At 43.2% G+C, this 15,995-nt stretch overlaps 1 protein-coding gene across 1 annotated transcript in view; it reads right to left on the minus strand.

Moving 5' to 3' along the window:
- Positions 1-15,995, minus strand: part of PALLD (palladin, cytoskeletal associated protein) — a 188,676-nt gene that overhangs the window by 8,456 nt on the left and 164,225 nt on the right. Inside the window, exons 13-15 of the mRNA XM_015416244.1 lie at positions 15,549-15,698; positions 7,156-7,250; positions 3,764-3,896 (exon numbers count right to left, since the gene is read on the minus strand). Of these exons, the coding sequence (XP_015271730.1) occupies positions 3,764-3,896; positions 7,156-7,250; positions 15,549-15,698 (378 nt within the window). The remainder of the gene's footprint in view (positions 1-3,763; positions 3,897-7,155; positions 7,251-15,548; positions 15,699-15,995) is intronic.

Here is a 15,995-nt window from a genome sequence, read left to right on the forward strand (position 1 = left end):
CAGACTAACCTCAAAAAGGTATCTACCTCAATGTTTCCTGCTTAGAAAGGGTTGCGCTAGTAAAAATGCCATTTAATTCTATTATACAAAAGTTGTTGAATACCCTTCAACAGGAGAATTCTCAGCTAACCACTTTGTAAGAGTAAATAGGTTGAAAGGAATAGAGTCTGAATTTCACTACAGATTTATAACATTTTGTACTTCTCTACAACCTCAGATCAACAATCTCAGATATGCAGACGTTACTACTCTAATGGCAGAAAGTGAAGAGGACCTAAAGAGCCTCTTATTCAGGGTAAAAGAGGAGAGCGCAAAAGTGGGCTTGAAGCTCAACATCAAAAAAACTAAGATCATGGCATCCGGCCCCATCACTCCTTGGCAAATAGAAGGGGAAGTCGTGGAAGTAGTGACAGACTTCACGTTCCTGGGATCCCAGATCACCGCAGACTGTGACAGCAGCCATGAAATTAAAAGACGCCTGCTCCTTGGGAGGAAAGCAATGGAGAACCTAAACAGCATGATAAAAAGTAGAGACATCACCCTGCCAACAAATGTCCGCATGGTCAAAGCAATGGTATTCCCAGTAGTCATGTATGGCTGTGAGAGTTGGACTATAAGGAAGGCCAAGCGCCGAAGAATAGATTCTTTTGAACTATGATGCTGGAGAAGACTCTTGAGAGTCCCTTGGACTGCAAGGAGATCAAATCAGTCAATCCTAAAAGAAATCAACTCTGACTGTTCCCTGGAAGGCCAGATAATGAAACTGAAGCTCAAATACTTTGGCCACCAAATGAGAAGGGAGCCCTCACTGGAGAAGACCCTGATGGTGGGAAAGATTGAAGGTCAAAGAAGACGGGGACGGCAAAGGATGAGATGGTTAGACAGTGTCATAGATGCAATGAACATGAAATTGAGCCAACTTCAGAGGACGGCAGAAGACAGGAGGGCCTGGCAGGATCTGGTCCATGGGGTCGCAGAGAGTCGGACTCGACTGTGCGACTGAACAACAACAACTTCTCTACCTATGCAAGTTGTATTCAAAGACAGAGTGTGTATATTTCTCAAAGAGGCACGTACACCTTCGAACTAGATCCATGAATTTATTTCCTTTAGATTTAATCTTGACCATCCTGAATGCATTGTAAATAGGCTAAATCCTTGAATCCAATATTCGTTTTCACCTGGATGCAAAATGACCATTTTGTTTTACAAAGGGTGAAAAATCTGGTGAAGTCACAACCAAGACAAAATTCCTGTTATTTCAAATTAATTGATTTGGACAAGAAAGTCTTTTAAAATGCCAAACCACTCTATAATTTTTTAAAAAAAGTTTACAAAGCCTGCTTCCAGATAGGGGTGATTCCCTGTTGCACAGCCATTTGCAGTGGCAACAGTGTCCACACTGACGGTTTATCCTGTAGCAGAGAGCTGGGATCCCTGCATCTTCTCCAGAACACAAAAAATGTGGTCCCTGAACTAGGACAACAAGCTTGGGAGCCGTGCCTAGGCAGCCACTGCTTGGCAGCTCAAGGAAGAGCTAAACCAAGCCTCAGCACCACCACCACCACCACCACCACTTGCCCTCCTTCCACCCAGGCCTGTTCTCGCCAGCTCTCTCTTGTATTCCCAGAGCAGCAACAGTAGCCACACTTCTTCTTCACAGGGAGGTATGAAGGAAACTTTCTCCCCTGGCCCTTTTAGGGTTACCAACCTCCAGGTGAGGCCCAGAGTTTCCCAAGAATTACAACTGATTTCCAGAGATCAGCTCCACTGGAGGAAATGACAACACTGAAGGGCAGGCTCTGTGACATCACATCTCCACTGAGCTCTCTCCCCAAACTCTGCCTTCCCCAGGCACCCCCCCCCCGAAAAAAAATCACCAGGAATTTCCCAGGCCAAAGTTGAAAACCACTTCCTTGCAGCCTCCCACCCGGTTTTCTCTTTCCAGCACCAGAAGACTGACAATTCCTCTTCCACTGTCCAAGCTACCTTGCTTTTGGAAGGACTGTAGTACCAAGGTTACGTTTAGCTCATTTCCTGGCTGAAAAGTAGTGGCGTTCCAGGCGTAGCATAGTGAAATCAGCTCACATTTATCGATTACATCGAAATGAAAAGAGATCACTTAAGTGTTGCGAGGCCGGCTTATATTCGTGCACACACTCACACCCAACACACCCCCGATTCCTGTGATAGGTCTATATACATGGCCCCATTAACAATAGGGTCTCTTGAGTCTCCAGAAAAGTTAGCAAAAGCATATAAAACATCGAATAAAAACTGTTGGAGATGCAAATCTAACGTAGGAACATTTATCCACATGTGGTGGAACGGCGAAAAAGTATTTAGTTATTGGAAATGTGTACATAATTTAATTGGTGAAATGCTGCATATAGACTTAAAATTATGTCCGGAGACTTACTTGTTAAATATAATCCCAAATGAATATAAAGGGAAAAATGTATATATACTAACATACATGCTCACGGCGGCTAGAATTTTGATCGCTAAGAACTGGAAACAAGAAAAGATTCCTAAAAGAAAGGAACTAATAGAGAAACTTATAGAGGTCGCAGAAATGGACAAACTAACAGTAATCTTGCAAAAGAAAGATGACATGGTGTTTAAAGAACGATGGGCAGATTTCTATAAATGGGTAAAAGACAACTCTTTGTAATAGACTCGACAGGATGTATGAAATACAAATGTAAAAGATGTATATCTTATTTTATATTGGAAACCTAAATAAACTGTTAAAAAAAACAATAGGGTCTCTTCAGGATCCTAGCGCTCCCATTGGTTCTCGCTAGGATCTGCGGTGGCTATTGTTCTAGAACCAAAGGTCTGTGAGTCCAGTAGACCGCATGGCCAGGCACACGCGGTCGCAGCCATCTTAAAGATAACACTGGCTGTCTCCTTCCAGGATGTGTGCCCCCCACAGTCAGCAGAGGGCTTTTTGTAGGGTTTTAAAAGAAACCAGTAGCTGGTGAATTGCTATTGTATTATCCCAGTATACCCAATACCGATTTAAAAAACTAGCAGGAGGAGTGAGTGGGAAAATGGCAGCTGCAAGGGAAAAGGAAATGGCACTGGCTGTGGATGGGAAGGTGCAGAAATCTGCACCTTCCTGTCCACACTTTTTGGAAACACTGGTTCAAAGCAAATTTCAGAAACATTGGAGCACCTGAGACAATGCTCCCTCTAAACTGTGGAGTCTTGTGAGCAAAAATTCTACTTTGTGAGCTACTGGCATTAAAGTTGTGAGCAAGCTATTTGGCTGCTCTGGATATTCCTTTCTTTACAGCCACTAGAGGGGGCACATATTTCATCTATCTGCAGAATTGGTCTTATGGTTAAATTTCTCAATGCTATTTTTTCATGCAGCAAACCCCAACACCAAACTGTATTTTCCATCTCTGGACTAAAGGACTTTCAGTATCTGCTGAAGACGTAAATAAAATTGTGGTTCCAATGCTGCACTGGAACCCAGCCTATACATTTAATGAATGCTAAAATCAATTAAATCAGGAACCATTTCAGTAGCCAGTATGCATCACACTTTCAATGAACTCAAATTGGTTTGATATACAAATAATAGTGCAACAGGGTTCAAGCAAAACTTATTCACTTCTAATTATTAGGTGCAGTCCTTTGTTTCTAAAATTTCCTCTGTATTTGGTAAAATTAAAAAAAAGATATAAATGAATTGTAAATCACAGTTGAAGGTACTCTTTATTTGAAGGTTAAAATAAAACTAAAAATGTACCTTGCAGTCCATTCTGCAAAGTTTTCCCTCTTGAACTATCAAGTCTCCTGGAGCCTGCAGGAAATGAGGTCGGAAGAAGCGTTCTTGGATTGGTTCATTTTCATCTCCGCTGTCCCTTGAGCGAGATCGAGGTCTGAAAAGAACAGACAAAAATATTATTTTCTATTGTATACTAACCAGTTAAGCAAACTGATGGACTGCACAAATCCAACTCAGTGTGGTTTGAGGGGGACACAGTTGGGACACCAGCATTCTCGAACTCCATCTTAACATAAGAACATAAGAGACGCCAATGTTGGATCAGGCCAAAGGCCCATCCAGTCCAACACTCTGTCACACAGTGGCCAAAAATACTAGGTGCCATCAGGAGGTCCACCAGTGGGGCCAGGACATTAGAAGCCCTCCCACTGTTGACCCCTCCCAAGCACCAAGAAGACAGAGCATCACTTGCCCCAGAGCCCCTATCTATACCTTGTGGCTAATATCCACTGATGGACCTCTGCTCCATATGCTTATCTAATTCCCTTTTGAAGCCGTCCATGCTTGTAGCCACCACCACTTCCTGTGGCAGTGAATTCCAAGTGTTAATCACTCTTTGGGTGAAGAAGTACTTCCTTTTATCCGTTCTAACCCGACCACTCAGCAATTTCATGGAGTGCCCATGAGTTCTTGTATTCTGAGAAAGGGAGAAAAGTACCTCTTTCTCTACCTGCTCTATCCCATGCATAATCTTATAAACCTCAATCATGTCACCCCTCAGTCTTACTATGAAATTGTTGTAATGTCAGCTGGAGTTTCTCCAGAACAGGATATGAACAGTATTCTCCAGAACAGTATGAAGGACTGTGCTGAGATAGCCAGAAAGACTATAGAATCCCATATGGGCAAGTAATTGTCCTGACAAACTGAAAGTCATGTCTCTGTCATACTGCAGCACTACACTATGTTGCCATGCTTTGTCTGAAAAGAAGAGACTGTACGCAACACGGCAATGATGACATACATTGGCATACCAATATGGCCTGTCCACTCACTTACTTGCCAACAATTATAGGACCGGCCCACAAATTAAAACAAGCTCACCCTAGCTATACTGATTATTGGGTGTGTTTGCTGGAGAATTAATAAAGTACACAAAGGGCCAAGACTGTGTTAGCTCAAGAGGCAATGCCCACCTTTGATAGTGGCTGGCTAACTTTGTTAGTAAAGCTGCCCATTTGGCAGAGTTAGCAGTGAGCATCTCCAAGGTGGCACAGCTTACATAGATGACCTGTAGGTTTCCAAACAGAATTACCTGGCGGTGGTGCCACTATGGAGAGGGAAGGGCACCAGCACCATACTGGAAGCACTTCCTTATGGGAGTAGGCAGCCCAACCCAACAGGTAGGATGTGCTAGCTAGACAGACTTGGAGGCTGAAAGGAGGAGGATGGGTTGGGAGGCTGGTACCAAAGCCTGTGCTGGTTAACTCCACATTAAGAAATTGAATAAAATGGATGAAAAGCATAGTGGTAGAAAGTAAGGAGGAAAGAGATAGAAGAAAGATGTGAAAGTCATATTTTGGTATTAAATCCTCTATTATAAACCATAAATCCCTGTTCTGTGCCGAGTCACAGCAAAAGAAGTATAGAAGTCTTGAATAATTTAAAAGAAGAATGTAATAATGTTTAGATCATAAATTAGAGGAAGTTGTATGGCGGTTTGGGCAAGCGGGTAAAGAAAGGGAATAAGATAACGAGGATAGACAGTACTTATATGCTTTCAATGTTTAATTTGATTCTTAGAAAGAGGAGAATATGAAAAATGAAGTGTTAAGATATGCATAAAATATCTGGATATATATATCAATTAAAAATTAAAAAATGAAGGAGCTGCTATGGTCCTTCATTTTTAAAATGGCAATTCTTTTGTTTTAAACTATCCTAGTTATTCTAATCAATGGACTACAAGCAGAAATAGAAGTACAAGACCCTTTTCATTTTCTTCCCACTGCTCCTATGACCCCCAAAGCTCTAATAAAGTTCAAACTAGGTTTTGAATTGGGCTGAGATCTACCTATGTTTATTAAACATTTTTTGGCCTTTGGCTGAATGGAGTGAGTAGTTGTCTCAACTTCAGTATGGGCAAATAAATTGAGCAAGAAGATGAGTAAGACATTGGAGCAAAAGACACTCTCTACATGTCTGTTAGGACATACATTCAAGTTGAGGCTTCCTGTTTATGAGTCACATAAGGTCTGCTCTATTCTACAGTTATCAAAAAGCAAGTGCTGACAGAACCCTGAAACATGACTTGCCAGATGGGACGTAAACAGGAAAAACCTTTTTCAATGTGGGAGGCATGAGGCATTCCTCACATTTGCATTAGCTAAGACAATGAGCTCAGAGGTCTTGGGTTCAAAACTTGCTTCTGCCAAAAACTCATTGGGTGTCCCTAGTCAAACCACTTTACTTTCACCTCATTTCTGCCACTTGGGGACAATATTAATATGCTACTTTACAGGGTTATGGCAATCCTTGCAACAAGATAATGTATAGGAAGCAGTTGGAACACTGGAGGGGTCGGGGAGATGGATTTTAAATACAGGAAGAATTCACAGCCTCTAACATACCAGGAGCTGCTTTGTGGCCACAGGCTGGGCACCAGAGAGGTAGAGGGGGCTTTCATGGTGTGGCTGGGCTGGCTGGATTGCGTTGCCATGGGGTTCCCCTGAGTGAGCCTTTGTACCTGCAGCCAGCCAACCGGCCATCCACATAGGTTCCCGCATTGTTGGGCTGGTTGGAGGACAGGCTTGACTGCAGGTCAGCTGCGGCTGCCCCTCTCCCGTTCTGTTTAAAGCCCCATTTGCATGCTGCCAGAGGAGTTCATTTTGCCTGGTACCCCTCCCTTTACCCAGTAGCTGAGTGGTTGTTTTCTTATTTGTTCTTGTCACAGCTTAGTGGCAATTTCAGGCAGTGGGCTGGATCCATTTGGGGAGAGGCCGTGCCTGCATCCTGCCTCCCCAGGTGGGGACCCCCTTAAGGGGTCATGGGGGTCAAGCCGTATAGTGGCATGCCCAGCTTGGAGACTCCCTGGTGGCTAGGATTCCACCCACAGCCCTGTGCCTTTGTGGGATTATCTGCTTGCCGCTCCAGGTTCCTACAGCAGGTGGGCTGGGTATGGGTTCATTGGCCAACGGGGGTGTGTGTCACCCAATGTTTGGTTCCATGACCCATGTGGCACCAGTGCCCCATCTTCCGTGACCAATGAAGCTGTGGCCTGTTTTATTCCAAATTGGTTTCTGTGTATTTTGTTATTACTTCTTTCCCCTTCTTCCTTCAAGTGGAACCTAGTTCTGCCCCCCTGCCCTTAGGACTGCAAGCGAAGACAGAAAAGAAATACATGACTAACGTACCTTCTGACATGAGACTGGTTAGGTGGTGTCCGGGGACTGCGTCCTCTCTGGTTGACAGCTTGGACCATCAGCCTTCCTGTACAGCTTACCCTGCCCTATCAATCATTGCAGGGGGGGAATTTAAAATTAAACATTTGAAAAGCAGTTACACAGAACAGATTTCTTAGCAATTAAAACAAACAAATGTCTGCCCTTGCCAGTCACATAGTTTTACCAAATGTTTGTTTCTAACAAAATTGTTTGAAGATGTTCTTTACAATAACATGTGTCTGTCTATCCTGGCATAACAACTTCTTGCACACCAGAAGGTCCTGCAAGACAGGAGGGTCAGCACAAAGGTGGGTGGTAGATCTCAGGGAAGTATTTAAGGGCCAGGGGGCAGAACTAGGTAGACAGCAACTGCACTAGCCTGCCAGCACACAAAAAAAAGCCCTGCCTTAGCTTGGACGAATGGGCAAATGCAACCTCTGTAATCATCAGATGTAGAAACATGATCATCCCAATAGCAATGCTTGTCACAGTGAAGTAAAGTCCCACTCTACACCCAGTTACATTTGTGGTGTCTCACTCACTTTAGTGGAGGTTCTGCAGCAGCAAGTATATCTTCCATGATCTGCTAGCCATAAACTCTCATGTGCTCTGAAAATAGGTCTAAGACTTTCTGCTCCAGTTCAAAATCACAAAGATCACCTCTGCTGATGAACCAGTAAAGCGGTTTATATAAACCATCACATTTGTTAGAACATCATGCTTTGTGACTTCACAAGTGCAACCCCACCTGTGACTGCACAGAGGATGCTAGGAAAACAGAACTCTCTGACATGCAGCTTTAATAAAGAACATTACTCCTCCAACCCTGTTATGATCATTTATGCCAGAGACACTGTCCAATAGGTCCTTATGCCAGAGGAATAAACCGTAAAAGAACAATTATCCATTTGCAGCAAGGACTCCGCCTGGAACCACCATAGATTTTGGCTGGGGAAATGCAGTTGTTGACATGTAGGAATATGTTTATATCTCTGACACAAGCTATTGGACAGCATCTGTGACTGAAGGATCACAACAAGTACACGATCAGTATCACTATTATTTTCCAAGGGTTTTGTTTGAACTATTTTAAAAAAAATCTGTGCTGGGGGAATACTCTCCTGCCGTACAGTGCCAGTGCTGCCATGGTCACCCAATGAAAAAGAAGGCTCTGAAATTCATTGTGGATGTTCTTTGTTCTCAGAAGCTGCCTTCCACCCTTGGTGGCTCCATTGGTCTGTACATGAAGCAGGACTGCTTGAGCTGGGAAGTCAAGCAGAAGGTTTATCTTCTGTTTATTCCACCAGATGAGCCCTCCCCTTTTCTTTGACACAGCAGACAGCTTATCATTTAAAAGGCAGGGGGAATGAAGGAAAAAACCCCAAGACAGCAGCAAGACCTCAGCTGGTTATTTCAGTACAGAGGTCTTGATGCTTTCAAAAAGATGTGTGCATGGAACTGCTTCCAGCACAGAAATGAAGGGGGCAACTTTGTAAATGTAAGATCTCGGCACGGAAAGCAAATCTCTTACGTCAGGGCAGCTATCTATAGCCATTAAACATAGCTTGCAAGGGTAGCTGCTTTCCAACATTAAACTCATTTAATTAATTCCAGCTTTAGCCCAGTATTTCTAAAGAAACTTGCTGCCCACAGAAATATGTGCGTTCCCATTGCTGTTCTTGGGGGAAAAAAAGATGTTTAAATATGGGAAGGTAGTTTTTCACACAACATAACAGGTATGGAGAGTTTAGTTATCCATTAACAAAACTACCCATTAATCTACACTTCTCTAGGGCTTCAAAGTCATGCCAAACACATACAAAACAAGCTGCGCAAACACAGAAAGTGCTTGTAGCCACTCAGCTATTGTTTGCTTGCACAAATATATATATGGGAAAAACCCCACCCCACTCAAATGATGTATATTCACAAAGGCAGGCTATAAATAGCAATAAATATAGTTATTTACGCATGGCCCCTTAATGCATCGCTACTGCATGGAATTTATTAGACCAAAGCAGTGGGTTAACAAAAGAGACAGTAATCATTCTAGTCTACAAGTTCTCAACAAGTATGAGTTTCTGATCAGTGGGCAGAAAAATGGGACAACCCAGCAGAATAGCTTGGGCCATGACACAGTGGATTCAACATACAAGTAAAAGAATAAGATGGTATTAAGGGTATTAACTATTAAGGCATCCTGTAAATTCCTTAGCTGACTTCAGTTGGCATACAGAGTTAATCCACACTGGGATTTAACAAGAAAAAAAAATCAGATGGAAGGGGTAGTGGAGCCTGGAGAGGGTGGAGTTTGGAGACAGGAGAGACCTTAGCAGGGCACCATGCCTTAGAGTCCACTCTCCAAAGCAGCCATTTTCTCCAGAAGGAATTATCTCTATTGTCTGGAGATCAACTGTAAAAGCAGGAGATCTCCAGGTGTCACTTGGAATTTGGAAACCCTAGATTAAGACCTAGGGTGATTTCCCACAAGTGCTGCTCCGCGCTCACTCCTCCCTTTTGCCCTGATGGTACGTGTCAATTTCACACAAGCTGCAGCGCGCCCACATTTTGCCCCACAGCTTCATGCGATTTTCCCCGTGTCTACTCAGTCCTCAAAAAACAGGATTGAGTAGACGCGGGGAAAATCGCATGAAGCTGCGAGGCAAAATGCAGCCGTGCAGCAGCTTGTGTGAAATTGACACGTACCATCGAGCCAAAGAGAAGAGTGAGTGCGGAGCAGCGCTTGTGGGAAATCACCCCTAGTGAATAACCCTGAATTTACTTCTGAGTAGGCCTGTTTAGGATTGCTCCCTGTATCTCTTTTCTCTCTCTCTCTCCAGCTGCTCTGCCACACAGGACTCTACTTCTGCTCCACAACCAGTGGCAGTGGGCAAAAAGGTTCATGCAGTGGCACAGTGGAAGGCATCATCATTATGCACTGTCCCTGTGCTGTAGACATCAACTGTGGATGAAGACCTCACAATCTTGCAATCCAGATCAGACGTCAACAGTAGCATCCTAAATGTACGTACACCATCCTGAGCCTATTGACTTCAATGGTTTTAGAAGGGTTAACTCTACTAAGGATTGTCTTGTAAGTGTGCTTAATCCCACTGAAATTTAGCAGGACTAAAATATTCTTAATCATATGCTGGCATGCATTCTACATTTACACACAAAAGAACACTGATGTGGGATACAATTTTTGGCATAAGAGCATTTCCATGCTTATGGTTTCATTAATATGAGTAACAAAAGGCAACAAGTGTGAACAGAAATGTTTCAGAGCTGAAACTGTGCCCACTGGAATCTGGCTGGTGTCAGTGACTTAATAAGCTCATAAAGGGTTAAGTAGTTTGGATCCTGGGGACCCCAACAATGGTTAGAACTGGAGATCAAAAGGCGGAAGTCCATGTTCCCATCTCTTTGGCCAATTTAAATCACCAAACAAATCCCCATGTTAAGGAAAATTCCATAGTCTGGAAATGAATTCTTAAGTGAAATTTTTATTGAGTTAAGAAACATCTGGAATCTTTAGAGCTCTACTTTAGCCATCAATATAAATTACACTTAACTAGCACGAAAGTAAAGAAAGTACACTTGGTTCTTCTAAATTTACTGCCTTCATCCAGGAACTCAAATAGAATGGTCCCCCCACACTCATGCCTGACCACCAGTGAAGCCTTGCACGGTTACCAGCTTTTCCGGATGCTAAATTGTCATCAGCTACTCACAGGACTTTTTTTGTGATGGCCCCAGAGCTGTGAAATGCCTTCCCACTGAAGGTCATTTTATTTCATCTCCTTTTAGAGACAGAAAATTTTCTTTAATTATTTTGCAGATTCTTCGGAGTAAGAATCATTGTGGTTTTAGTTACTCATACTTTTTAAAAAGCTTTAATGGTTTTTGAAACATTAATTTTTTATCATAAAGCACTCTGAGAATATTTTGTGTGGCAAAAGGGTATATAGTATAGCAAATAATAGATGAATAAACAGAGGTTTAAGGGACTGGCAGGTAATTATAATCCTACCACGGCACGGACGTTTATGTTGGCATAGTTCAAGTCAAACAGTGTGGAAAGCTGCTCACACAAAGGCCCGGGGAACAGCATTCAAAAACTAGAAGTAGAGATGCCAACCTCCAGATGGGACCTGGGGATCCCCTGGAACTACAGCGCATCTCCAGACTACAGAGATCTGCTCCACTAGAGAAAATGCATGTTTTGGAGGATGGACTCTATGACAATGTACCTCACTACGGTCCCTGTCCTCCCCAGCCTCCATCACCAAGTCTCTAGGACTTTCCCAAGCTGGATCTGGCAACCCCCCCCATCCCCTACCAGTGGCCAGGAGGGGGGGGGCTGGCTACACTAACTGCAAGAAAGAGCCCACATCTCTGAATTACACCTAAGAATATGGCCTTCTGTGAGGATGTCATATGAACTAAGAGAGAATGGTCAGTAATCTACAAGGGTGCAAATAGCCAAATAACCATAAATAATAGGAAACGGCATAAAGAACAACAGAGCCCTGCCATGACTACTGAAAGAGTTAAAAAAAAAAGGTTGAAGTTACATAGGGAGTTTGCTTGTGTGTTATTGGAGAGCCAGTTTGGTGTAGTGGTTAAGTGTGCTGACTCTAATCAGGGAGAACCGGGTTTGATTCCCCACTCCTCCACTTGCACCTGTTGATGTGACCTTGGGTCAGTCACACGCTCTGGCACAGCTGTCCTTGAAAAAGAGCAGTTTGTGTCAGAGTTCTCTCAGCCCCACCCACCTCAAAGGGTGTCTGTTGTGGGGAGGGGAAGGGAAAGGAGTTTGTAAGCCGCTCTGAGACTCTAAGTGAAGGGCGGGGTATAAATCCAATCTCTTCTCCTCCTCCTCCTTATTTTTCTACTTGAAGTCTCAGAGTGAATTCAGGAGTGTAGTGGTCAAACCCCTATTTCCGGATGAAGGCCAATGACTCAATGTCCTTTCAATACCTTCCCTATTCTGGTCTAGCATCTTCAAGTTCTGATATGACCTTAGACACAAAGCATACCTACGCACAAAAAACAGGACTTCCATATATGTCATTAAACAACTTTGAACCTGGTAACTAGCAAAAACTACATCACCAGGAGACATTTTTCTCTACTACTACTTCTAAAAAGGAATAATTTGGACAGTTTGAGAGCAACCTACTGGAACCTTCCCCCAAATGCCTTCTTAGGTTCAACTGTTATAAAAGAACACAAATCAGTCACTTTGAGGCCTATGGACAAACTTCCATCAGTGTTTAGGATTTCAAAGGATACTTATTTCCATTTATGATGATGTAACACAACTGGAATCTAGATCTTCTTGTGTGAAAAGCTGGTGCATTAATCCACTGCTGCCCTTGGTCTCTAATGTACTGTTAAAAGCACAGTGGAACTGCGCTAATGCCAGGAGACATAATTGTGTTTATTTGGAAACGATACTGTGACGAGAGAATTATAAATGACTGGATGAACCAAGTAAAAGCTCGTCTTTGTTGCACAATAAAATAAACTTCCAGCTTCATATCCAGACTCCTCTGGTTATTGTCCAACATAAATATATCTATCAAGCACTCTTTGTCCAATGGCTAAAAAGGAATTAAAGCTGAACATTTCTAATTTTATTTGACAAACCTTGATTTCTGTGTTACTGCCTACAGTTAAATAGCTTGGCTATTAAAAAGGGACATGGTGATGAGACACAAAAAGGCATAATGCTACTCTTGAACATCTCTAACACGGTTCATACACAATACTAATAACCATGGCTTGGCATGACAGAAGCAAGGCTCAAGCTTGCGTGCTCCCTCCTGACCTTGCTCACTGTGATTCCCAAAGAAACCACAGTTCGCTCTTCTGGTTGAATCTGGCAAGTTATAGTTTGTGCTTGCCTTCCTTGCCAGTCTTGAAAGCCACAATGGTTTCCAACTCTGTCTCAAGGCAAGCGCAAGCCCTATGCTTCTTTAAATGTCTTCATATATGTTCACTATGCAGGACGTGCCTCATATTTAGAAGGAAGCAAGCCACAAGAAGTGACTCTTGCAGAGATACAATGAGTACCCTCCTCTGAGGGTGGACAGTTCTGCTCTATAACAGCACCAGGAATGACTGGATGTTCCAAGCACATAAATGTATAAATAAGGCAGAGATGCTCATCCACAGCAAAGGTGTGGCACGGGCTCAGCGGTAAATCCTGCAGAGATTCAGCAGGCAGGTGCAGCTCATTAACAAACAATTACTTCATGTCTTGCACCTTCACTAGTATACTCCAGCAGAGTCTGGAAGTCACTATGGTAAAGTCTACATTGGACACTGGTTTGACCATACTATTGTCTTTATATGGAAGCAAAATTTGTACTTTATAGTTTTATACCATTTGTGATATCAGGTCAACGTTCCTGTTATTTCATACATCTTGCCGTCAGAGGTACTGCTAGATCTGGAACTTTGCAAAAATGGAACCATTATGGTTAAGTAGCCTAGCAACATTCATAACGGACCACAACAGTCTCCAAGAGGATAAGCTATGTCTTAGCAATAGAACTTGTTATTTTTAAACATTAAGTCCTTCTTGCAATTTTGGTTTTGGCAATGCGCTTGGTGCTGCCCACCACAAGCCTTCGTTTAGTAGTCTATCCTGCTGCTTTTTGCAAGGTTGCAGGAATGGACAGCTAATAAGGGATGTGCTGTTAAGTAGATATGAGCTAAAATCTGGTACATGCTTATGTGACCAGAGTGGCTTCCAAGCAAGCATGACCAGGAATAGAATGTTGCTCTTCTATGTATTAAGTTTATCCTTGTTTTTCAGAAAGGTGATAGGTTATTTATCCAAAGAAATGTGGGCCGTATCTTAGTATAGCTTCTTGGAAATGTAAATAACTGCTCAGATTAGAAAGCAACAGCATCTCCTGAAGCTAAGGGTGACAAGTTAATTCCCACAGAGACTGCTACCTCTCTGAATGATGTGTGCTTTAAGGCTTTAGGATGAAGACGGAGATTCTGACATTATACAGAATAGTATTTGTTGACCTGAGGTTTCAGTGGGATGATATATGCTAGGAAATATAACTAAGAATACACCACATTTGACTATTTGAGCTGGGCTTTCACTACCTGTACAAGGTATGCTGATGTAGATTCTAAAACTGAACAGTCATTAAACTGGGCTTCCATGACATGCAGAGTCATTAAACTGAAGTCATTGAACTGGGCTTCCCCTACAGAGAAGAAGAGTTGGGTTTTTTATACCCCTCTTTTCACTACCCAAAGGAGTCTCGAAGTGGCTTATGATCCCCTTCCCTCCCTCTCCCTGCAACAGGCACCTTGTGAGCAGTGCCGGCCCCAGCTTATTTTGCACCCTAGGCGGGGATCCCTTCTGGCGCCCCCTCCCCACTGGTGCCCCCACCAATTTTCAAAAATAAATGCATTTTAGAAAGAATGAAAAACACAAATAATCAAGAAACTCCTAGAGTATGGGGCTGGATGCAGATTGGTGCCCCTAAGGGCTGGCCCGCTCTAGGCAATCGCCTAGTCCGCCTAGTGAGTGAGCTGGCCCTGCTTGTGAGGTAGGTGGGGCTGAGAAAGCGCTGAAAGAACTGTGACTGGTCCAAGGTCACCCAGCAGGCTGCATGTGGAGGAGGAGTGGGGAATCAAACCTGGTTGTTCAGATTAGAGTCCACCTCTCTTAACCACTGCACCACACTGGCCTACATGCATTACAGTTCGCTGCTACTCTGTGCTGTCCGCACTAAGGGCAGAACTGCACTTTTAAAGAAACAGAGGGCTGCCATCCTCTGTGGAGTACTTCAGTTCCCCCATTGTAGTGAAAGTTGCCCCATATACTGACATTATAATGCACAATTACTGCGTGATTCCCCATGTCACACCATTGGCTACACTGGGAGGCAAAGAAACACTTGCCAACATCAGCACATGGTTGTTTTACTGTGGAGGCAGAGGGCTGCCATTTTCACCAGCAGTCCTGTGTTTCTCATAACACAAAGGTAAAAGCACAAATGATCTGTGTTTATAAAGCCCGGAAGCACTTCAAAGCAGGATGTTTCAAGTTTGTTTAAGAAAATGTAAATATACTGGCAGTTGCTCAGAAAGAGATCATAATGCAGAATGATTGTCATGATAATCTCCCAACGGCACCTTGTTTTAAACTTGGCAATCTGTACATGTCCCACCCTTCTGGTGTCAGATGAGCACAGATGTCTTAAAGTTTTGGTTGTTCCAGAATGACATCACCCATCAATTAAATTATTCAGAATTCAGATGTAAATACTTAGAGAGAGCTGTGCCCAGAAGCCTGCTTATTCTAGAGCCAAGAGTTGGCTTACCTGTGGGTTGGCAGCCATGATAGTATAATTCCCATCATCATCCAGGGTGGAGGCTGTGGTGTGGAGAGAGCAGGTCCCATCAAGTTCTCTCTGCATCTTGTAGTGCTCACTCCTTTTAGAGATTTGCTTCCCGTCTTTGAACCAATAGATCTGCACACACCCCAAAACACAAGAAGCGATAAAGGTGGATATTATAATAATTTCTCAATAATATGAATGTTTCAAAGGTTGACAAGAGTAGTAGGACTCTGAATTGCTGCCACGTCATACTTAGCTGGTGCATCATCCCTTCTGTAAAATTTGGCCGTTTCTAGGGTTCACAGGGAGATGAAGAAGATCCAGCTCCAACATCTTAGGCATTATGAGCAGCTAAACTCCTTTCGTTTAACACCTTAATGTGAAACTCAGTTACCCATCAGAGACCAGAAGCCAATGGTGGCAACACTA

Source organism: Gekko japonicus, unplaced genomic scaffold, assembly GCF_001447785.1.
Source record: "Gekko japonicus isolate JY-2015 unplaced genomic scaffold, Gekko_japonicus_V1.1 scaffold593, whole genome shotgun sequence".
NCBI lineage: Eukaryota > Metazoa > Chordata > Lepidosauria > Squamata > Gekkonidae > Gekko > Gekko japonicus.